At 37.6% G+C, this 25,342-nt stretch overlaps 1 protein-coding gene across 1 annotated transcript in view; it reads right to left on the bottom strand.

Annotated features, from left to right (window-relative positions):
* The window catches only part of LOC131049199 (diacylglycerol kinase 7), a 96,642-nt gene that overhangs the window by 67,675 nt on the left and 3,625 nt on the right, over nt 1-25,342 (bottom strand). The window contains exons 5-6 of the mRNA XM_057983241.2: nt 6,575-6,662; nt 4,911-4,986 (exon numbers count right to left, since the gene is read on the bottom strand). Coding sequence (XP_057839224.2) covers nt 4,911-4,986; nt 6,575-6,662 — 164 coding nt within the window. The remainder of the gene's footprint in view (nt 1-4,910; nt 4,987-6,574; nt 6,663-25,342) is intronic.

Below are 25,342 nucleotides of genomic sequence, written 5' to 3'. Positions count from 1 at the left end.
TCACAAGCCAAACCAAAAGATATCATCATAAATTCAGATATCATTTTAGAAGCAATCTTTGACAAAAACAAGGGTGTTCATTTGGTCAAAAGTAATCTAAAGTGTCTACCTATCATAGGTAAGTTCCACAGCTTATAGCCAGGCTTGAAAGGTCTTAACCAATGCTTAATCATGGAATGGAAACAATTGGTTATGGATCTGCTAGACATTTCCCCTACATATAGGGCTTCTTTTTTTTTTTGATATCATGAGATAACCCAACAAGGCCCAACCTAGTGAGGCTTCTTTGTCATTTATTGTGAAACTGTCAAGGACAAGGATGTGATTATAAATTCTAGGCCTTGGTTTTAGGAGAAACACTTCCTATTCTTAAAGCTCTTGTTCCCCTCTTTCGACCCCATCAATGACTCTTTCACCACAATCTAGGTGTGGGTTCAACTTCCCAACCTTCTACTATAATTTTATCATGACTTAAGGTGGCAAACCATCAAAAACTCATTTGGATGATTCCTTCATGCTTCCACGGATGCTAAAGATCTTTATTGCACCACATGCAAAGATTGTGTTTAGGTGGACCTCAACAATGGACTTCCAAAATCAATACCATTGAAGAACCACGGATGGTGTTGGTCTCGAGTATTTTTTTATGTGAACATTCCATTCAAATGTTAAAGACTAGTGCTTCAATTCAACAAGGCAAGAAGCCTTGTTGTGCCTTGCACACACTCCCCGTCTCCAATAGGGACCCCCTACTTTTTGCTTGCTTCATTGGGGTCCTGAAGCAATTAATTTTGTGTGTGTGTGTGTGTGTGAGAGAGAGAGAGAGAGCTTAGAGGTGTATAGCGAGTCAAGGTAAAGTCCAAGCATGAGGACAATAAGGTGAATGCATGCCTATAGATCTGAATCTAAAGATCAAACCTCACCATAGGTAAAGGGGGCGAAGGTCCTTCAATGGCCAAACTTGGACTTGAGACTAAATTTTGAAGTTTTCCTCCAAAGTTCGGTGATAGCACACACAATGGGAATAAGACCTTATTCCCAAAACCTATCCTAAGACCGAACTTCTAACTGACCAGCCTAAACTTCGGTGCTTGCATTGAAAATAGGATTAGAACTTTAATCCCAAAACCTTTCCTACTACCAAACTTTGACCCGAGTTTGCCTCTAAGGTCAAAATTTGCAGTCACCAACAATAGGATTCTGGTCATAAACATTGACAGCACGGTTGCAAATGCAAAAGGAATGATGAAAAACATAAGGTGATATCAGATCCCTATGCTTGAGGCCAATGGAAATGGATTGATAACAAGGGTGAACTAGGGATAAGGCTTGGATACAAGTTTGCAACCCCATGACGTTTCATGTACAGCCCAAGGCAAGGAAGTCTAAGAGCAAGTGTATTAACTCAGATATTCAGTGTTGTAAATCTCAAATAAGAAAATCCCCTTTATTCCCAAAAGATGTCTCAACAACGAATTTCCACCCAAACCTTTCCAAACTTTGGTACTTGCAAGCAAATTTGAATTAAGCACTACTCCCTTAAATGTTCCCAACACCAAACTTGGGCCCAGATTTTTCCAAAACCTTCCAAAGTTCAGTGCCTACATAGAATTTTGGAATAAGACCTGATCCTGATTGCCTTCCAAAGTCCAAAGTTTTGACTGAACTTTCATTTTTCATCACAAAGTTCGGTGATGTCCCAGTGAATAGGATTAAGGCCTACTCCTAAAATGTTTCCTCAGACCGAGTTTCAGGCCAAACTTTTGCCCAGCACTTCCAAAGTTCAGTACATGCATGCTAAAGCTGATTAAGGCTTGTTCCCAAAAGCCTTCCTAACCCTGAGGTTAGGTCTGAACTTTCTCCTTTCAGTTCAACATTTGGTGAAAAGAACTAAAATAGGGAATTGTTATTAATCCAAAAGGGTATCCTCATGCCAAGGTTAGGACCGAATTTGCCCCCAAACTCTGACTTTCCTCCTAAACTTGGTATTAGCATTGAGATTCAGATTTAACCCTAGTCCTAATTGCCTTCCAAAGTCGAGGTGTTGCACTAGCCTTCCCAAATTTGGTATGAACATTCAAAAGTGGTTTAATCCTTAATCTTAAAAGCTTTCCTTACACCAAATTCGATGAATGCAAGATCAAGTCCCTAATCTTAAGGGCACCCCTAGGACCAAGTTTGATGGTGAATTCTTAAAGTTGTCTTAGGATAGAGTTTGATAACAGATTTGGGGAATTTGGGAGGTTGCATCATCTGAAGTGTGGTCCCTTGATCTCTTTCCCACGAGCAAAAGGACCCTTCTAGGTCTTAGTTCATAAGGCATAAGTGATGTTCAATAAGATTAATCACCAATGGATGCGATGGTAATGAATGAATGACTAACTAAAATGGTGATTGATCCTTGATTCGTCTGTCCATGCAGGGTAAGGGGACCACCAAAGGAATTCGATAGATGGGAGGATCAAAGAGACAGAGACCACCAATAAGGCAACAAGAGGAAACCTAGCGCACAGATTGAAGATGTGATTGTGATTGAGCTAGAGGATCACCAGAGGCAAAGTACAAGGGGTTGAATGAGCAAAGATCAATACCATAGTATAGAAGACCTAAGTGATACCATTTCCAGAACTCTGGAAAACAATGACAAGACACCAGAATGTTGCAGGAGCATACAGAAATGGAGAACGAACAGCTAGGTCTGAGCTGGAAAAAGATTTATTCTAAAAAAGGGATTATTATATTGTAAAAGGACTACTTGTTGGCCCAATTTAATAAAATTCAAAAAGGAGGCCAAAAGTTAGTTGTTCACCCAGCTACCAAGTTTGTCTTTTTGTGTCTTGAGACCCATGAACTTTTGTCTTCTAGTGGGACTAATTGAAGGCAGTTGAAAGTAGCTGAAAAGGTGGTTGGAAGTTGTTCTGGCCATTAGCTGAAAGCTATCAGAGTTTCTAGAAGGCAGATCTAGGGCATTGATGGATTAAATCGTGGCCATTAATTCGGAATGTAAAATCTATAAAAGGCCAATGCCTCTCTCATTGTAAGGGGTTAGAAAATAGAGTTAAGCGGTAGACATTTGAAGTAGAATTAGGAGTAGAGTAAGAATTGTTGAGCAAATATTCTTGTAATGGCAGTTGAAGCAAATGAATAAAACATTGAAGCATGGTGTTTTGCCATTTGGCTTCTTCTGTTTCCACGGTTTCTCTTCATCAAGTTAGTTATTTGTTCAATGATTTTAATAGCAAAGTGTGAGGATATTTGATAGAAATATGGTTTATACCATTGGAGATTTGCTGATTGTAAATCTTTGTGCATGTTAGTCTAAGCCTTCTATTGTTGTCAGTTCAACTGTGACTATTCATCTAAGTTGCGCCAAAATTGGGTACTTAACGAATGTTCATGGTCTGAAAATCCTTTTATTCCCCTTTGGAGATTGCACTAGTTCTGTGGAGTTGTGAGTTTATCTCTAACTAAGCAGGAATTTGTTTTATGTGGAGTCCATCTATCCACAGCACCAGCCATTACTGTCATTGTCCCTAGGTTCTCCAAACCCTATCCTTTTGCCATTTATTTCAACAATTTGAGAAGTAAAGGCATCAACCAGATGCACACCTGCTTGTCAAATGCATAAGTCCCCTTGAGATTACTAGCAAATTGCATCAGCCTTGAGTTATCCCGAGCTTAGTCATGACCTAACATTAGAAACCTTGAGGTTATCTTGTTTGGACAAGTCAGAGGGAATACAGTATTTCCTCATACAAGAGAGAGTAGGATGTACTTGGTGCATTTTATTTTGCATTGACGGAAGTGTTGAACTTCCCCATCAACAAGCCTGTCTAGTAACAAGGGGCCAAACTCCGTCATTGCATTGAATTGGACTTGACTCGAATGATTCTCCCCTCTTAACCACTTGGTGAACAACCAAAGAGGATTTCCTCTTGTTTGACTAATGGAAATCCAGTTGACCCAAAGGTGCTTCTCAAAGCATCATCCCCAAATCTGGAGGTATCTTTGGGGCCAAAGAGAGGTTGACCACCACACATCATGAATCAATTCAATCTCATATAAAATCCTTTTGAACAAAATCACATGTCCATGGACAAGGAATATTGGTCAATCTCTCAAAAGAAAAAAGACTACTCCAGAAAAGGAAAGATTACTCATGCTATGACCCTGTGCTCACACGAAGATAGAGGTTAGAGAAAAGCATAGTTTGGGAATAGTATTGGTATCCTACCAAATAGAATTTTGTCCAAGCTCCCCTTTTTTAAGGGCCTGCAGGCTCTTCTTTCTGCTGTTCTTTCAACTTACAAAATGGGTAGGGGTTCTCTCCCTCTTATCGATAAAAAATAAACGATGCCTTTTATTGAATAATCAATTTGTACATATCCTTCAAGTTGGATGCAATTCCCTAACAATTCAAGCATTATTGTTCACAAAACTAATAAAATCAAGTTACCAAGTGTACGTGTGAAGACAATAATATAGGAAATTTGCTAAAATTTAAGACATCTTCATGCTCAAGTCTATAATGCTTGTTGCTTGAGCAGTCTATCATGTACAAAAAAAATTCTTAGAGGTAGACAATTTAAATTATTTGACCATATGGAATCGTTCCATAAATTTGCCTTAACTGCAGCACTCTTATAGTTCAATAGATGCATCAAGTTTTTAGGGGCAAACAAGAGACAATACACATTTGCTTTGTACCTATATTAACTCCCATAGATTTACCATATCTTATTATATCAACATGTGAATACTAATTGTAGAAGAGAATTCTACACATTGAGTTACAAATTGCAGAAAATTCATATTTTATTTTTTATCTAATTTTATAGATTTTAACAACAGAAAACATCAAATTGTCAACACACCAAGTCACTGAGTTTAAAATGTTAGGAATACCATACCCATACTGAAGTAATTGTAAAATACTCCTTCATAGGAAACAAAAGTACTAGACAAGGTGCCATCTTGAATCCCATCCTGCACAAAAAGTAAAACTTATGCTTATTTTTGTTTCAAGAATAAACATATAAACAAGAACTTAAATGTATAGGGTATCGGGGAGATATCCAGGATACAAAACCTACATTATGTCAAAACAGTTCACAGCCTGAATCTGAAAATAATATACCAGGTTTACATGACCTTTCTTGCTATAACAGCATTTTATTTGGATATTTGAAGCCTTTAATGGGATTGCATATGTTGGCCTTGGATAATATTATATATTTTATCAAGGAGTACCACGAAAAGCATGTAATTATGTCCAACCCAAAGGCTATTGTTATCACCAATGAGAAGAAGGCCTAAAAAATCTCACCAAAAGTACACCATCCTCCATTTTGCACCACATGAAACTATCAATAATGAATGGTTGTCAATGTGGTTACCAACAGAAGTATTGCATTAGTAACAAATTACAATATTATCTTTGGATGGTATCACAGTCTCGAAAATCTAGCAAATCTTTTATTATACCACACTACCAACCTATCTTCATTTGCAACAAAGAAAGTTATTGTAATATTATTCAAAACAACCTGAAATAATCTTCAAGGCATGAAAGACCGAAATCATAAAGAAAATAAGTATTGTCCTTAGCACACTTTTGTCTGAAAAGCTTATATTTGTTGTGACAAACATGTGCAGATGACATGTGAAACAAAACTACCCTGGTTAGGATTAAGACGTGCTTTCTGATCAAAAAAGGATAAAAAAAGAATTCTATACATATAGAGTGACCTGGCATCAATTGACCACAAAAGTCCCATAGTCTATCAAATAATTATTCATCTGAATCAACCATAGATATAAAGAAACTTCTATGATACAGCTATCTGAGAAAGATAAAAAACAAAAATGGATATAAAAAGAATTCTATATATAGAGTATCTTGACACTAATTGACCATAATCCCATAGTCTATCAAATAATTAATTCATCTGAATCCAGATAAAGTTGTATAAATCCTCAGCAACGATATATTATCCTCACATTTTATTCAGTGGCCACCCCACCATATAGAAGAAACCCCTATCCCTTCCTCAGGTTGATTCAATACTAGTGATCCACCCTCTCTCTCTCTCTCAGACAGATACGCATACATATATCTGTATAATCTTAATAATTTTGCAATGGTTGTTTTCTTTGAAATCATAACCATAAGAAGTCAACTTCTGTATTTACATTCTCATCTAAAATCCCATTTAAATTATTGGATATTTAAACTTAAAGCTATTGCTAATAAATAGAGTTTTCACATTTATTTCAGACAAAGATGTAAAGCTTGCATCTATTTCACCTCACAAAATTTGTACATTCAAAAACCTAGACAAGATAACCTGAAATGTTATATACTAACAACCAAAACTAAACAATCATGCTATCAGTTTATATAATCTGAACTGTTATATAGTAATTATATTATGAATCTGTAAGGAAACGGTATAAAAAGAGGATGAATTTGAAGTTCAAAAAATTTGTCTTTATTTCATGTCCTTAATTTACAGACAAAAAGGAAAATTGTCCACCTAATAATTATAATAAATAAGTTAATAACTATACAAACCTGAGGAATTGAAGTTTGTTGACGTGGCTTGAGTGCATAGGGCAATTCTAATTTTTTTTCATCTACTGTTGTCATGACCACCTGCCAACTGCTTAATAGCAAAAATGAAGTTTATTATTCAGAAAAGCAAGCTTGTGCTCAAACAAAGATGTTTCTTCATTATGATTTCAACAAAAACGTATGTGTGTCTATCGGAATTCCATGATACAATCAATATACATAAAGGTTTCATTTAAAGGAATAAAGGGTAATAACCCTGAGAAGATTATTCGGGATCTTTGGTTTCACTTTCAATAACTCAAATGGAAAAATGGGAAGATTAAAACTAAAGGAATCAACAACTTTTCTTCAAAAAAAGGTGAAATAAAGAAAAGTGCGTGCATCTTATATTACTAAGCATAGAGGATACACCTTCTCTGCTTGAAAGGATAAACAACCAATTACACATCAAAGTATAGTGCAAGAAGAATTCTAACTAATTGAGAAATTAACAAAAATATATCAAAAAGCCAACAGTGGATGCAAGTGAACCGCAACCTATTTTTGTTGGCTTTAGTTTTTTGGAGTAAATACTACAAGATATGGAATATATTTTAACCCTAATGTGCATAGTCAGAGCCAAGGAAATAATTAATTTATATCCATAAGGGGATGCAGATTTGGGTAGCAACAAGAATAAAAAAACTTTCTCCAAGGATATAGGCCCAGCAATCATTCAATGAGTTCATGTAATGTCCCCAAATTATAAATACACGAATTTTTTATTTAAACAAGGTAGGGCTAGAGATACCTTTCACTTTGACTGAGATGCTGCAAACAAGTTAGGAATTGCTTACAATCATAATTCATAAAATAGATCTTCTAATTAGAAATCATCAAACATATATTAGAATTATAGATCTAAACACAAGATTGCTTAACTAGTTTGAGAATGCTCAGCCATAGAAGACCTAAGATAGGGTGACTCAATAGGGTGCCCTAGAGATCCTCTACCCTAGGCCCAAGGGTGGACCTTATCCTTCCCTTGGCCTCATGTGGCCTATGCCATCCATATGAAGTGGAATACCTAGTGAGGTGTCCTATAACCGTTCCCCTCAATCTAGCCACCCCTATCCTACTTCTCATGTTTGATCATTCTTAATGCATTCATTCACCATGATAGAAAACATGAGGAGCATTCACAATAGGGTGACCTGGAAGTCCATCCTTTCTAAGCCCAAAGGCAGTACCCTTTGTAACCCTTTGGCCCCATGAGACTCCCTTGTCATATACCATGAGGTGGCGTACCTAGAAGATGACCCCAAAACTGTTCCCTTACTTGTAATCTTCTCACCTCTTATGATTGATTCGCTTCAACAATTGATCAATATGGAGATAGTAGTGGAGCTGCAATAGGGTGCCCTTGAACCTCAACCCCAGCCCAATGTCGAGACCTTATCCTCCTTGGCCTCATGTGGTCCTTAACAGATGGTACTTAACCATCATCATGAGGTGGTCTCGTGGTCCTTAACAAACAATCCTTAACCATCTTTACGAGGCAGCATACCCAGTGAAGAATCTTTCACCATTCCCCTTGTTGCACTCCCTTCCACATGATCGATAAGTGTATGGATATTTAGATTCAAGCATATTTCTAAAGTAATCTAATAGATTATAACAGATCGCCTTGCTGTAGATCTGATTGCATTTGCTGATGCAGATGTAATTCTGGTTTAATTACTGCCATAATCCTTAAATTCTGCTCACAAGTCTGCTATATATCTTTTTATAAGTCTGCTATAATGATCTTCAAATCTGCACATAAATCTCCTATAATTTACGCTTAGATCTTCTCTAAACAAAAGGCTCTGATCTTTCCTTTATACTTTAAAGAGTCACCACCTTTAATAGGGAATGAGGCACCACCTTTCATGAGAATTGAAGTCACCACTTTTCATTGCTTCCTTCTGAGAATAATATATTATTCCCCAAACTTATCTCCCTTTATATCTTCCATTGTAAGGGAGAAGTCACACCCCTTCAACATGCCTGCCCTTCGAAAGAGTCACAACCTTTCATAATTTCTGCTCCCCTTTGGAAGAGTCACTCCCTTATTTCAACATGCCTGCCCTTCGAAAGAGTCACAACCTTTCATAATTTATGCTCTCCTTTGGAAGAGTCACTCCCTTATTCACTACCCATTCTTTCCTTCTTCCATTGAATCTTCTTTGATTCACATGCTTCCTTCTTTCTTTTCTCCTCCCTCCCTCAAATGACAGTCTCTTCTCCCTTTTATATCTCATGTTTAAGGAGTCACGGAGTCACAACTTTTCATTTCATGTCTTTTGACCATTCATTAACTTAATTAAATTTTGATTAGCTTTAATTATATTCTTTTATATTTTAAATTAAACTTTAGTTTTATTCTTATGTATTTTAATTATATTATTATTATTTATTATTGAATTATATTTCATAGTGGGGACATTACAGTTCATTTAGCTTTGTGGCAAGACAGTTTTATTGTGGAACATTAATGTTATTTTGTACTCAAAATTGAAAGCATTTAGAAGTTGACAAAGTTTAAGCTCCTCAAACGGCTGATGTATTTACTGGTAATCCAAGGGGCCTTACATATGCTCATAGAAGATTTTAACAAACTTGTAGTTTCAAGGAATTCAAGTCGCGAATGATTTATCAATAAAAGCTCTTTTTTTTTTTTTTTTTGGATTATAGATATGCAAAAAGTAAAGTGGAAAGGGTTAAGAGAGCTATGCTAAGTCTAATCTAATCCTATGAACAAAGAGATGAGATCACTTGTGCAAAATCAAACCATGCTTTGCTTTGCTAGCATAGCACAACTACACGAAGGTGGTGCAATCTTCAGGGATTGTGAAATGAATTTTCAAATTACCAATGTATGCCATCAATTCGAATAACATCCACCCGATAATCGAAGTTAAGTACACACATAAATAGGCTCAGATTAACCTTACACAATAGGCAACAATCAGCTACAAACCAAAGGTACGAGCTCAGATTTTACAACAAGCAATCCTATCAAATCTCGTTCATCTAATAACTTGAAAGCAAATATGATCTAATGAAGAGAGTGAGACCATGCAAGCTTCAAAACAACACAAGAATACACCAACAATTGAACAATGTATTAAGTGGCTGCTCAAAAACTCTTAGCAACAATCTCTGAATTCAATCTCTCCTCTCTTACAAATGAGGGGGGTCACCCCTTTATATAGGACTCTGGCCATGAAGAAATGCAAACCCTAATTAGGTCTTCATCCTAAGAGATTCCCCACTCAAGATGCAACAAGGTGGGAATCAGCAATTAATGCCCATGAAACCCATATACAATCAATTCAAATAAGCCTAAAAATGGCATCCATTCGTGCATTAAATGCACCCATTACATCAAATCTGCCCAAAAATAATGAATATTCCACATGCAAAAATAAATGCCCATCATTCTCCATGCGACGGCTACATGTAGAAGGAATCTGTCATAAAATCATTAATACAGCGGCTGCATGCAAAAGATTCTTCATGCATTCAACATGCATTGACGGGACCGCCGCTTAGTCAAAATATTTGATCAATAAACGTGCCACCACTATTCAGTCGAGAGATTCTTGTCCAAGAATGGATGACCATTGTCACTCTCATTAATTGCATACGTGATTAATTTAGCGATGACGGCTTCCAGTTCTCCTACAGAGACACTTGGCACACTTTCTATGTCAAACTCCATCAAGGTGATTTCTTCCTCACTCTTGGAAAAGAAGTTCTCCCACTCCACCATCATTTCTTGTGTTTTTTTCATCGTGCTAGAGAATGAAGAAACATTTGCAAAATGTTCCTTAGAAAATGAACCTACGAAGAAGAATTCGTGCAATTGGGATTTCAAGGAGTTCACTATCACTCCATCTTCACTCAATTTCTTTGCGAACAATGCTTCAATCCCGCTAATGATTTCTTCCTGCACCCTTCTAATCGAGTCTTTCAAAGTTGAAGACTCCATGCTAAACATTTCAAAGGTATTCCTTCTGGAGCAAATGACGCAGAACCATCGGGAAAAGTCATAAACCTCGTTCTCCTGAATTACTTTCCCATCAATTAGTGTTTGCTTTGGAACTTTCATTAAAGCCCTGAGTCGTAGAATGGTCAAGTCCCGATAGATGTGAACGTCCTCCCATAGATCTTCCGCTACCTCCAATCTATTTAGAAGGGCAACAAATCTAGAATGAAGACGAGCTAAGTCTTCAATGAACTTCCCAGCTGCAGTAAAGACGTCTTCCACCCATTCCCTGGAACTCTAAGCCATTTCCCTAATTACTTGTGTGTCATTAGCAACTTCCTTAGGGAGAGAGGAAGTGATAATCTCATTCCTGTCTTTGTCTACTGCAGGCTCAGCTATATGCAAGGTTCGAGATCCAGATTCATCCCTTACAACCTTGGAGAATTTCAAGGGAGCCTTCTTCTCTACCGGCTGATCCATTTTCCTCAAAAGCTCTTCTAACTCCCATGCTGGATCAATTCCTTTTTCGTCTCCCTCCTTAATCTATCCATCAACCAATCAAGAGCAAGAAAGGAGTGACTATGAATTTCCATCTGCTCATGCTCTTGCGATATTTCATCCATCTCCCCAAGGATGGCTTCCACAAAACTATCTTGGCGAGGTTCTTCCTGATGAGGAGGAATTTCCTGTCTCTGACCTCCTGGCTAATTGGATCTATGTGAAGCACACACACTAATAATATCTTGTGTTGGAGCACTGTCAGGGATGTTGCCTAGAGGTGGACTTGCTAGATTTTCCTGTGAAAACATTTCTACCTCCCGCACATTGGAAGAACTAGCTGGCGACTGCATCCTTTCCACACTTGCTCTTTTTTGTGGTGGTTCTTCCTGATGGACTTCTTGTTGGGCTTCCTGCTGAACATTCTTCCTTCCCTTTGTTGAACTTCTCCTTCTTCACCTTGGGCCTGTGAAGATCCTCCCATAGCCTCGTTGTTGGAATCAAGATTTCCAATTAATCGAAAAGTCAGGTGGACATTTCCTTCTTTCAACCTTCTTATATGTCGATCAACCCAATGTTTAGTAAATTTTAGAACTGGTTTGGCCTAAATATCCAAATCATCAACTTCTGGTTCTAACCAATTTGGGAGTTGTATAGGTTGAGCTTTCACCTTTTTGAATTTTGGTTGCACCAAGTCCGAATCTTCCGTCACTTGATCAGGCACCTGCATTACTTCACCTATTCTGCTTGTTTGCAAGGGCAGCTTGGAAAACATCTTCTTTCTAACATCAAAAACGTCCCTTGCATCTTCCCAATAGTCCTCCAAGTGAAACTTGTGTAAAAACTTTACTCCAACAACCTTTCTGATCTTATGATGTGGATCATAGTGGGACCCAATGGTGTAATATGCCAAGCGATAAAATGCCAATTCTTATGTTGCCTTCTCAATTGCTGCCAGGTTCGGGCACACTTCCACATAGTCCTCGAGGATGATTGGGAATTCAATAGACAACTTCTTTTTCTTCTTCTGAATCTGGTCATAAGCTGTTAACTGCCTCACAAGTTCTAGCAATATCATTTTGTCAAATGGATACCGTGGTAGTTTATATGGCTGGAAAGTGAAACCCTATGTTCTGATATTGTGAACTTTGGAAATTGCAAGAACGTGGCTCGAAATTTCTGAACCAATGCCCTAGCCTGTGGTGACACTCTCGTGTGGAGCTCATTTTGCATGAATCTGATCAGGTACATAGAGAAAGTGTCATTCGCCAGCTTAAAAGAATTAGTACTGTAGAGATGCAGCTGAGGATAATTCTCATGAACTTTCAGCTGTGTCGGTCCATAGCCCATAACTCCTTTTCCTAGCAAACCATCAAAGTCTCCCATCCTTGCAAGCATGTAAATTACATAGGAGCTCATGTAGAAGGACTAGGACTTCTTTTCTTTCAAATCTTTTAGCTGCTCATGCACGTAGTGGCTGATTAGTCTAGCCCAGTCCACCAACCCATTAGCATCCATGATTTCACCAATGTAGAAAAACATCCACAGCTCAAAATTCACGATATGTGAACATCCCATTATCCTACTTAGTGTCATTATCAGGTCCACATACTACTGCTTGAAAATGAAAATGGTGAGTGTCTTAGGCATTTTGGAGATGTGTGGTCTAGGTTTTTGCAACCAATGCTTGTTGATAGTCTTTGCATATCTGTCAGGACCTGCATTATATATTGCCTTAGCTCCATTCGTAGTCCGGTAAGTCATCGAATGATGTGAAGGAATTCCAAAGGCTTCACCAATTGATCTGGAGTCAAGGTGGCTAACAGCTTGCCACTTGATGTTGAAATTGTCCTCCTTTCCGGATTGTAGTGTTTTGCACATTCCAGGATCAAGTTTGGACATTGGATAGCAAGGGGAAACCCAGCTGCCGCAACAATTCCACTTCTAACAATTCTGGCAATGGTTGGAGATGGATTGTGCCCTGTTGTTCCAAACATCCTGATTTTGAAGGAAGCCATGTTGAAAGTTCCTAAATTTGTATCACTGATATCCTTCTACCTGGACACCATCTCAGAATCAAGAAGAAAGCCCTTCATCTCAGCCTTTATTTGTGCCTACTTGGTGAGGGTAGCTCCTTGAAAAAGGATGAAAAAATTCTCTAAGTATGACTTTCTTCACTTCCTTTCCAACTCTTCTTTCTTGAAACTCGCACATGAGAAATGAATTGTACCTTCATGCTTATATAGAGTTTCTTAGGAGGAATCAAATTTGGAAATCGCATTAATTACGCGTCATACTTCCTCTCCAAGATGCCATGCAAATGGGTCCTACCTTCATAGTTGAGTTCCAAAATGGAACTTTCTTTTAGTGCATTGAGTTATACATCATACTTAGAATATTCCCACGCCAACTCATCATCTTCCCATTTTTTATTTTTTGGAGGGAAATTGGAAGATTCTTTCAAGATTCACCTAATACATTCACTTGGCTCAACTTTCCTTGCTCTGGAGGGGATTTTCTACACTTTTCCACCATCTCCTATTTTTTAGGAACTTTCCTAAAATTTAGGACCCGGGTCTAGGGGAGAGAATTCTCTCACGAGTCCAAATCTGTAAAAAAATTCAAATTCTAATGAGATTTGATGTCTAAAAATGGAATTCTTAAAATTTTAACCGAGGGGATTTCTTGCTTTTACATTCCATTCTTGACCCTCATTTTCCCCTTTGCCTTAGAAAAATTCCTTCATTCTTTAACTTGGGCGTGGAATCCAAATTGTGAAGGAAATCTTGCCTTGAGCGTCCCATTGCCTTGGAGATGGAAATCTTAAATTTCTTCATTTTTCATGATAGAGTGATTCGGTGCCCCTCCTGGTGTTTGGGCGCTATTTCCATCTTGGCTTGGAATTCAAAACTTTTTTTTATTTTCTATGATAACCCTCCTTTGGTGCCCTGATCATGTCTTGGGGGCTAATTTGCCTTGGTCATGGATTTTCCAGCATTTAACATTTTCTAAGGTACAAGCACGTTAGCACCCCTCCTTAGGCTAGGGCGCTAAATCCACGTAGTGAAGGAATTTCATACTTTAATCACTTTCCATGATGAACTCATTCTAGTGCCCACCTGACTACCTTGGGTGGATTTTTCACTTGGCTAAGGATTCATTGAATTTCTTGATTTCCACAAGCACCTTGATTTGCTGCCCTATCTCTTCCTTGGGCACTATTTGGACTTGGGCATAGATTTTAATCATTTTGTGTTTTCCTTGCTAACCTCATTTTGGCGCCATTCTTCCTCCATGGGTGCCATTTCTCCTTTGTGATGGATTTTTGATATCTTTTACTTTTCCCTTGCAAACATCATTTAGCGCGCAACTTGACCCCTTGGGTGGAATTTTCACTAAGGCAAAGAATTCATACAATTTGTCTTTTCCATGGCATGAGCATTTTAGCACCCTCCTTGGGAAATGGGCATTGTTTTGACCTTAGGAAGGAATTTTTTTTTTTCATGAATTCTAGGACATGAGCATTTTGGTGCCCCTTCTCTAGAAATGGGCACCAATTTCAATTGGAAATGGATTTTCACATTTTCCACAATTTCCAAACTTAGCCAATTTGCATGTTTCAGGATGCCCCTTTAGAAATCAAGGTGAATTTTCCAAACTTGGATGATCTTCAAACTTCCCATTTCTAGACTGATTCCCATACATAGCCAAATTTTTATCACTCTGCCTACTTTTGACTTTCCGGATTTAGATGAATCTTCAGAATTGTTCAGTCTTCAATGTCTACCTGCAATGAACCTGCTACAAATGAACTTTCCAAAAATAGAAAGTGCCTCAAATGTCAAAGTTAGAGCCCAAACCAAGACACATGATGACTTACTATAAATAGAAATTACTAAAAATAGTAAGTTTGATTTTTAGTAAAATAAAGACATTCTGGGAGGCAATGAAATCCCTAAAAAAATAGGAACTTTCTTAAAATAGAAAGTTGCTCAGAATTCGCTCAAATTTCATTGGGAGGTTCCTTGAAGGGTCCTGATTCCAGCTCTACATTCAATTTTAAAAGACCCTAGAAGGAAACCCCTAAAATCTAGGACTGAAGGGAGAAACCCCAAAAACTGACAAAACAAGCCCTAGACTTGGCCAAATTTGCCCAAACGAAAAGTAGACTTGATCAAATTGACCCAACTCACTTACAAACTCAAAGAGACTAATGAGACTGCCACCAAAGACCAAAAAAAACGAAAACCAACAGACAGAGAGGGCCTAAAAGGTAGAGGGTCCCCATTTTGAATGGGGTGATGTGTGATTAGGTCACAACAAGTCCTAGATTTGTTGTTTTTGTGGATTTGGAGGTAGGTAAATTTCTCATCAAGTTTAGAGCAAAATGGGCATCACCATTACGTGCATGTCATTTGAAAACCCTAAGAACGATTGTCATTTTGTCAAAGTTTGGGTAGTTAAAATTTAGGGTCAAATTGGATGAGGGCACAGAAATCAAAGCAAAATCTAGGGCTAGCTGAAAAATTTAGGCAATTTGAAGTAAAACAGAGGTCACCATCGTGCTCAGGAGGCCTGAGAACCCTAAAATTGCCTGTCAATTTATCTCATGCAATGATTAGACTATGCTGAAATTATTAGGAGCAAACCACAAGATTTCAAGCAGCATTTGATACAAGCCATGGTTTCTTTTGAGAAAATAAATCTAGGAGGGGGACTCTTGAAGAGCTATGATGTGAGAGAAGAGAATAGTCGTATGTGTGTGCTACAAATAAGTTTACCTAACAACTTCAGAACACATAAGATGCAGTTAAACCATTCTCTTAATAGCAAAGTTACCTCGAGTTTCCGAGACAGGGACAGTAGGGGACAGCGGGACGCGTTTCCGGGACAGCAAATTTTTTTGCCAAATTTGGGGACGGCGGGGGATGGCAAAGGGGACGGCTATATAAAATATAGGAAAAATTTTAAATATATAGGAAAATTTTAAAATTCTAAATGTTCATATGAAAACATGGATAAAGCATGCATACATACATTATATTCATATGTAAGCAATAAAACACGGATATAGCATGTGTATGATACTATGAAAAGTTGAAAACATTTTAGAATGTAAATTTTGAACATACAACATTGTTAATACTCAATAGACAATATGCAATTATGCATTCATAAATCAGAATTTCAATTCATTCACATTGTCAATATGCATATCAATAGACTTGGAGGTTAAATTTTCCCTACTTCTATCGACGCAGTTTTCCCCCATATTTTTCAACGGGGGTTGGGGGACAGCGCCCCCAAGGTGGGGTCAAGGGGCATTGCCCCTTGCGGGGTCAAGGGGTAGCGCCCCTTGTGCGCTCCCTGTCGCGATACAGGGCAGGGTCGAGGAGCAGCGCCCCGCGAAGCCAAAAAAACTAATTCTTTAATAAAGGCGTTGGGTGTTATTTTTCTATTGACTCGCCGAGTTTGGCGATTTTCTAATCTCTGTGTCAAAATGCCCAAAGGCTACACTGCTGCCATATAGTTTCATTGTCAAAATTATGAATTAAATTAATAAATTTAAAATTTAATTAATGTTATCTTTTTATTTTTTTTATTTTTAATAACAATTTGAATTAATAAGGGGCCTATATTAGAAAATTTAACTAAAAAATTGAAAATACAACTTTTTAAATTTTTTTAATATTTTTTAAGGGCCTTAGATATGGGGGACGTCTGGCCGTCCCCGGGACAGATTGGGGATGTCCCAGCCGTCCCTAGCCATCCCCGGGACATACGGACGTCCCCTCAAAATACAGGCCAATTTGGGGATGGGGGGAAACGTCCACTGGCCGTCCCCAAGTCCCCGAAACGTCCCCGGGACGGGGACGGGGGTTTTCAGGTCGGGGACGCATCCCCGGGTAACTCTGCTTAATAGATATCTACTGACTAAAACTCTAGAATTAACATGACAGTGTTGATTGCAGACATGCTAAATGTGAGATATTTTCAACCAATACAGACTCCAGACAGTTATGTAACCTTTTATGATTCCAAGGTGCATGCTATTCTCCACTTTCTAAAAGCAGACTGACTAACTAAACTGTATAACATGAAGCAATCTTGTACTTATACATTTATAGAGATTTAATAATGATTACGTTTCCTACTGGATTTATCAAATCAGTCCCACTTCTTCATCTTCTGAAAATAGATTGTACATGATTTTCTGTGCAGTTGTGAAGATTGCCTTGTAAGTTTTTTCAGGGAATGAAAGACTAATTGAAAATTTGAAGACTTCCTTACTGTGTTAGGTTGGTTATAAAACATCATGGAAGTGGGCACGTGAAGAAACAAAGAGGTTCACTTCAATTTTGAGGTACAAAACACCTTGTTTGGAGGTGCCAAAGCTCTGCCATGTTAGGCCCAGCAACTTCCAAGTGAACTTTATGGGTTTTAGTGAGTTTGATCATGTTTTGTACCTGTTGTACTTGTTCATCAGCTATTCAATAAGCTGTTTCAAACCTATAGATAGTTGTCATTTCTATTTCAGTGTAATATATCATGTTTAGCAATGATTTTAGGGTGTGATTGATGGAGTTGGAAGTGCCTTTCTAGTAGTTTGCAAGTGGGTGTGTTAAAATACTTCCTTACAAAGTTTTCTAAGCATTCCAGCAGTGTTTCAGTTCTAACATACATCAGCAAAAGGGTTATCAAACCTGCACAACATTTCTCTTCAGCCTTATAAGGCATTTTGATGTTGATTCATTGATAAGCTGAATATTCCATGTTATTTGGATCAATCATGGAGTTTGCTGCAGTTTATATATGTTGTAATGTATCTGATATATCATTGTAAACGGTGAATGGTAGAACCGCCATTGTTTTTAGCCATATTGTTTGGATCAATTATGGAGTTTGCAGCAGTTTATATGTGTTGTAATGTATCTGATATGTCATTGTAAACAGCGGATGGTAGAACCGCCAATGTATTTAGCATATACTCATTGATTTATCCACTCATCCCACAGAACAAGTGGTTTTTCTTTATTTTCCCACTGAATAAGTGGACAGTTTGGTTGTTGCTTACCCAGCAATGTCTATCCAGCCCCTACGATGCACTGGTATGCAGGCATGCAGTTATATATATATGTAACATGTAATGTATGGGTAACATGTATTGTATGCATAGGATGTGGTAGACGTTGCCATGCATTTATACGTATGTGTAACATGTAATGTGTGTATAGCATGTATTGTATGCATAAGATGTCAGTGCATCGTAGGGGCTGGGTAGACGTTGCCTTGCTTACCCTACTGAACAAGTGGTTACATTTGTATTTTCTTTCCCATTAAATAAATGGAGGTGCCCATTTTGCTTTCCCACTGAATAAGTGCATGTTTGTAATTGCACTCCATTAAATAAGTGTGTAGTGTTCTTTCTTTCAGTATTGCATAAGCATTCCACTGAATAAGTGAGATTGGTTGGCTTTCCGCCTAGTGCATTTCCATTTCAGTTGCAACATTCAATTTTATTGTATAGTCCTGAATGCTGTATGCTCTCACCTTGCCCATCTCAGGAACTGGATGACTAGAAAGTGGAAAGGATGTTACATTGCATGCTACTTTTAGTTGGTGAAAATTTTCAAAAACAGTTATGGGTTTATATTACATATAATGATGATTCATTGGTGGAGCCCGCTGTATTTTGCACTTCTTACACTTAAACATTTAGAGAGATTTGACAGTTGAAAAGTTTCATAATGGAATGAAAAAATCTGTTCAGTTATTTGACTAATTGACAAAAAACTTGGACATTTTGATAAAATTTGACAGTTGCAAAGTTTAATAATGAACAAATCAGTTTCAATTCTTGGGATATTCTACAAAAAAAAACTATGTTACACAAGGATGTGTCCTCCAAACCTACCATCCATGTGCCTTGAGCCCATCCCTCATACCTACAATTTTTGAGAATGTCCTTGAAACAACCACTTTGAAAACCCTACATATCAGAAACCTAGACACCCCCCAATCTTTTGGGGTTTAAAAAAATTAAAAAGGGGGGATGGAAAAGTAAGCAAATTGATGAGGAGGTGCAGCAAGGATCTATTGGGGTGTTAATGGATGGATCACAATATGATATAAGGGCCAACTTGGAGTCAAAAGACCAATTTTGATATTAATAGCCAAGATGTGGCACAACCATAACAGGTCTAGTTGTTGACAATTGCATATTTATATAATTATCAGTATAATACTATTGATATGCCTATTGTTGAATATTTTGTCATTTTGCATCCAAAACAATCAAACTTTAAAAAAATATTGCTGCTATACCTTTTTAATTCATAAATTGAGGGGTAGGGCCCTCTCCTATTATATTATATTAAATTTTGACAACAAAGAGCAACCATTATTAGTTAGGGCTCACTAATCAAAAAGTTTGTATAACAACGAAGATTACACAAACATACTCCCTATAAATTTGGAACAACAACCATAAATGGAAGCAATGGAAAAAATTTGGGGAACCACAGATCATCTTGGAAAAGAAGCCAGAATAAATTCAGCTCCACCATGCCTTCCTCCTTCACCTCTGAAGCACTACCGCTGCCTTCCACAAGAAGCACCCAGCAACCCTAACCAGCATTCTGACCATACTGTGAGCACATTCCAACTTGAATTTATCCAAGTGTGAACCCAACAAATGAAGAGTGGCCACACATGGTTCAAACCAATCCCACAAGCACAATCATCGCCATCGTGAACAAAAAAACTCTACATCTTTTCAACTTCTATCAATGATTGAAGCAAGCTTCTTATTCTCAAAACAAAGGAATGGGCACAGATCCCAAAAAATCCTGACCCGTCACAAGAAGAAATTGTCCATCAAAGGCCCTAGCTTCCACTATAACCAAATCTAGTCCTCCACAAACATTATCCAAGAAATCCTTCCTCGAGATATCACTTATTGACCCCAAAATACAATCAAAGAGCAGCTCTAAAATCTTTGCTAAATGCAAGTCAATGATAGGCCCACACGAGGATATTTTCCTCTTGCCCACCAAAAAAAAATATCTTGGCTCCATAACCAAAACAAAACAAATTGCTAAAACCCCAAGTTGAACCAGCAAAGAAGGAATGAATAGAAGTCAAAATGAGAGACCACTGCAACACAACAGCAATGATAAAACAATTGGCATCACATCCCAGATAGAGAAGAATCCTTTCCAACATGGGGCATTATTATGAAAAATACTTCGTCCTCTACATCAATCACATAGTTTGCAAGAAAATTGATGACATTATTGGCCTTCCAGAAACAATAATGAAAGTGAAGGAAGCCAACATATCTAACAAAGGCCAAGCTTCCCTTATGATATTTTCAACTTTCCAATCCAAATATCCCCAATTTCAAATGGCATAGAAAAATACCATTGAATCTCCTCCAATAATTAGCAGAAAATTTCCACCCTGAATTGTCAAATAGAGACCAGAAACACAAATGCAGCTACAGCCTTCTTGTTGGTTACAAATTTCACTTTACTAGAACTCACCCTAAAAAGAGACCATATGGAGTCCCAAATGGCACGCTCAGCATCAGAAACTCATGGATTGCCTTGACAAGCACAATCAAGTTCAGCTTGAAAGAATCTAAGAGAGGTAGAGATAACCTTGCATATGAGCTAGGAGAAGAGACAGATTTAGCCCCAAAAGGCTATTGAACAAGGATTATTGCTGCTATACTTGAATCAATTAGTATTTAATACTTAATCTTGAATTTGATGAATTATATGACTGTCTAAACTTAAATCCTCATGTCATGTACAGCTAAACTTGTAAAAACATCCACATATATGTGTGCATAAATACACACACATATATAATATATGTATTATGTAACTGTATGTACAATTTGTATACAACCATCATCAAAATGCATCCCACCATCCCCATCCAATAAATGCCATGGAGAATAGATGAAAGGGCTATGTTATCAGGTACTGCTGGTAAAGCCGAGTACACGTACCAGTGCGATTCCAATCTAGGTACAAACTTGGGTATGCACAGGCGGTACCCTGAGTGTACCCACGGCCCTGGATGCCAAAAAGTTCATTTGTCAACAAGAATAAAACAATTTTTTAATATATGCAGTCCCTCCAACGCATTCATTCGCCCTAAAGTGATGGTATTTGGTGTTTGCAAGTCATTTGACAAGCACAAAACACCAAGAAAAGCATTCGTTCCCTCATTGTTGGGTTTTACAGGCTGCTTTGTTTATTTCCGAAGGTGAGGGCTACAGGGGAATAAAACCTACATCAGAAGTTTAGGAATTGCTGCACAAGGAAGATTTAGCCTTCAAAGGTAAGTAATCTTTCATTTTTTTCATGTTTTCAATATTTTTTTATTTTTCTTAAAACATTTTATGCATTATAAGGGATCATAATGCAAATTTTTAATTTACTTTTTCAATTGAAGTGTTACTAATTTGTAATGTTTTCATTTGAGGTTCATACAAAATGGCTAGAAGCTCTAGTTTGATTGCCCAAAATCAAGAGTTCTTTTAAATATGATGCAATGTCACCTCTTTGGCAACATACTACAATGATTCAACAAATTCCTAGTGGTGGGGGTTTTCTTTGGCATTGTAGCCAACATGGAAAAGATTATGAGCTCATTTTTTCAATTGAAAGCTCACATATGCACAATCCCTTTAAAAGAAATAAAAGTTTGTCCAAGGAAAAAAAAAAGGGTTGCCAAAGAAAAAAATATTGGCTTATATTAAAGAACAAGAGGATGTTGACAAACCAAATAATAAATCAAAGGCTCTTGCACATCCTCTTGCCAAGAGAATCTCAAAGAAACCACCTGGTGACTTCTCACAACTAGTTGGCCCACATCCTTTCATGCCAATGCCGCTATCCTCTAAAGAATAGAACGTTTCAGTTTTGCAAAAAAGAGCCCCATTGGACAAGGCCTTTAAAAATGCAGTAAGAGAGGTTGCAGATTAGAGCATTGCTTGTTGCATTTATGGCAACGGGCTTCCTTTCAACATTTTTAGATCACCTTATTGGTGGGATATGGTGAAGACCCTTTGCAATATACCTCCTAATTATGTTAGTCCTTGAGTATGAAGGATGGCATCCCAATCTTGTTTACAATCAAACACCACAATAAAAAACCCCTACGTACAAGGGTAGACTTCCACATTACCTTTGAGCATAGGTTGCCATACAACTTGGATCCATTTGTGTAGGTTTAAGAGCTTTGGTCAAAGTCGTTTGAATTGTCCGATCAATCCATCGATGATGTAAAATTGCTCTCCTTTGAAGACGTCCTTCTTTAAATCTTCAGAAAAAACTAAAACTGGGGATGAAGAAGCCCGTTTGAAGGTCGTTTTTGAGCAAGACATAGAGATCACCAACGGATCAAGGACCATCTTGCTCTTTTTTGTTTGTGCATCCCAAGCCAAAGGTCCAACCCCAATGCCCGAACCTCAATGGGCAATGGCATCATTGAAGGAACAGTCCCTCACATTTCACCACACCAAATGGACCAACTACCAAATTACCACTCACACCAGCTCTAGGGAGTGAATGTTGGAATGCACGGGAGAAAAGATCTACTTCTCAAAGTCACAATCCAAGCTCCTGTGACCAAAGGGAAAAATGCCTATATCATTGAGGAAACCCTTACTGCATCCATGAAGGCCAAGATCAACATTCAGGTATTGCCACGACTGTTGGGGTGAATAGAGACAAAGCGAACAGGAACGGCATCTAGGGCAGGAACGGCATCTAGGGCATCAACGCCTTTGGCTGAGCAGACACTATCCCCACACATGCGCAGAGGAACCACAAAGGATCAAGTGCAAGGAAGGACTCGAGCGAGAGTCGCAAGCACAAGCATTACAAAGTGAAGAAAAGAAGAACTTGCCAATCAAGCTATGAAGGTAATTTAAATTTTACTTTTTAATACATTTTTTAATTTTTTATTTTTTATTTTGTATTGTTGATATGTGATGTGTATTTTTTTAAAACCATGTTAGGTTGCCAAAGCATCTTACACAGTCATCTTAAGACTACTTGTGAAGGTGAGAGAGGCCTTGATTTTTATGGTCGTCGACAACTTGTGAAGTGTATAGAGGTAGTCAAGCATAGAAAGAGCCCAAAAAGTAAAAGCATCAATCCTAGAATGGTGGGCTCATGTGGAATATGTTTTGAATTTCACTAAGCCCATCACGAGCATGATTAGGTATGTTGATACTAATCGCTCATGTTTCAGTGAAATTTTTGATGGCATGCATTCCATGGTGGAGAAAATAAGAGCAATAATAGAAGCCAAGGAACATGATCTAATAGAAACATTTTTCAAAATTGTGCAAAAGGTTTTTGTTAATCGTTGGAACAAGATGACCACCCCCTTACATTTCTTAGCATTTACTTTGTTGCCAAATTATTATAGCAAACAAGTACTTTCATTGCCAAGGAGGGTGCCCCAATATGGAGGTGGGGAGATTGTTGCTGGCTATAAGGCTGCATTTAGAAAGAAATTTTCAAATAAAAAAATCCAAAGTATTGTTTTGAGTGAGTTTGGCCACATCATAGCTTCAAAAAATCATAATGTTTCCACTCTTCTAGACAAATATAGGAAAAGTGTTGATGAGTGGTGGTATCTACATGGTCAAGGCTCCTTATACTTGCAGCCTCTTTTAATTAAAATTCTCTCCCAAGTACTTATCTTTTTATTTTTTACTTTTCTTATTTTTCATTTGATGCTATCATGCTATATATTATATTTTATGTTGAAGGTATAGCTGCGTTAGAGATCAAAGATGCAACGTCCCCTATTTATCTAGTGGATTCTGTTACCTTTATCTACCTTGCAACGGTTCATTGGCTTCTGTTTTCTTTTCATGTTCTGTCGGTGAAGATTGGTGACTTTTTATGTCTATGTGGCTGTCGGTGACTTTTCATGTCTATCAGTGAAGATGTGGCAGTTGGTGTCTTTTCCTCTTCCTTCGTGGAGTCTCTTCATTTGCAATTCCAATTCTTTATATTCATCTCTCTTCCATTTTTGTGGCTCTTCTTCTTCGTTGGCAGATGGATAGTTATATATTGCTGGCTTCTCTCGTTTGTCTTTTAGCAAGTTGAGGACATTGTGTATGTAGTCTGTCAGTTCATTAATATTGTATGTTTTCTGTGTTCAGTGATCTCAGACTTATGAAGGTTTATAGAATGTATTCAAGATGTATCTTTTGACTTCATTGTCATGATTGATTTGTAGACAATCAATCTTATCTTATTGTGATTGATAGTAATCTGAAACTATCAACAGTTGTATTCATTTTCAGAGATATAATAAAGTTCATTTTTGAGTGGGCTAGGTTTTTCACCCTCAGGTGGAGGGTTTTCCCAGGATAAGTTCTTGTCTTTGTGTTGTTCATAAGTTTAGTTTTCTGCTATCTATTTGTTCTGGTTCAAATTGAACATTTTATAATAATATGATTTCATAATTTATGTTTTAAGTTTTGATTTATAAAATTGAATACTAAATGTTGTATGCAAACTCAATAGGTTGAAAGTTCTTCAGCTAAGCAGAATTACAGTACATAATCCTCCATCCACTTGGTCAAGTGCAACAATTTGAGTGCAAAAATAACAGAGGATTTGGTCTATATAAACTCCAAACTTTGTCTCTTATAACATAAGAAAACTGAATACAATGAGGGTGTGACAAAAAATTGTGATGTAACCCCTAAGTGTGTTGATTTAGATGCTACAATTGCACAGCTTTCCAAAGTCTCTATAGATGAGGCAACTTCTATACTTGACATAGCTAGGGGGCCTCTCACTCTTCCTATCTAAGCACAAGAGCAGATCTTTGCCCTCTTGGCCCTAGTGGTAGGCAGCATGGACATCCACTCAGGGTGACCTACTTAGATGGAGATCTTATCATTACTCCCCTTCCTTACACCTCCTTCCTTCACTACGTGATTAGGTTTTACAAAAAGATTCATAATCATGTATATGTATTTTATATTCAGCATATATAACAGATTATATAAATACTAGCATATAGTGCATAGGTTAAACATATACCACAAAGATAATTGTTAATACTGTTAGTTGTTTGTATAACAGATCTGAATTGGATCAGTTAGAGGTCTGATCTTGATTGTGTATCTGCTCCTCACACACATCTTTTCCTGATATCATTATTATCTTCCTTTTACCGATTGTCGTAATTGCTCGAAGTCAATGATGATT

This window comes from Cryptomeria japonica, chromosome 5, assembly GCF_030272615.1.
Source record: "Cryptomeria japonica chromosome 5, Sugi_1.0, whole genome shotgun sequence".
In the NCBI taxonomy this organism is placed as follows: domain Eukaryota; kingdom Viridiplantae; phylum Streptophyta; class Pinopsida; order Cupressales; family Cupressaceae; genus Cryptomeria; species Cryptomeria japonica.
Note: the sequence above shows the minus strand (reverse complement) of the source record. Positions and strands in the feature narration are given on the sequence as shown.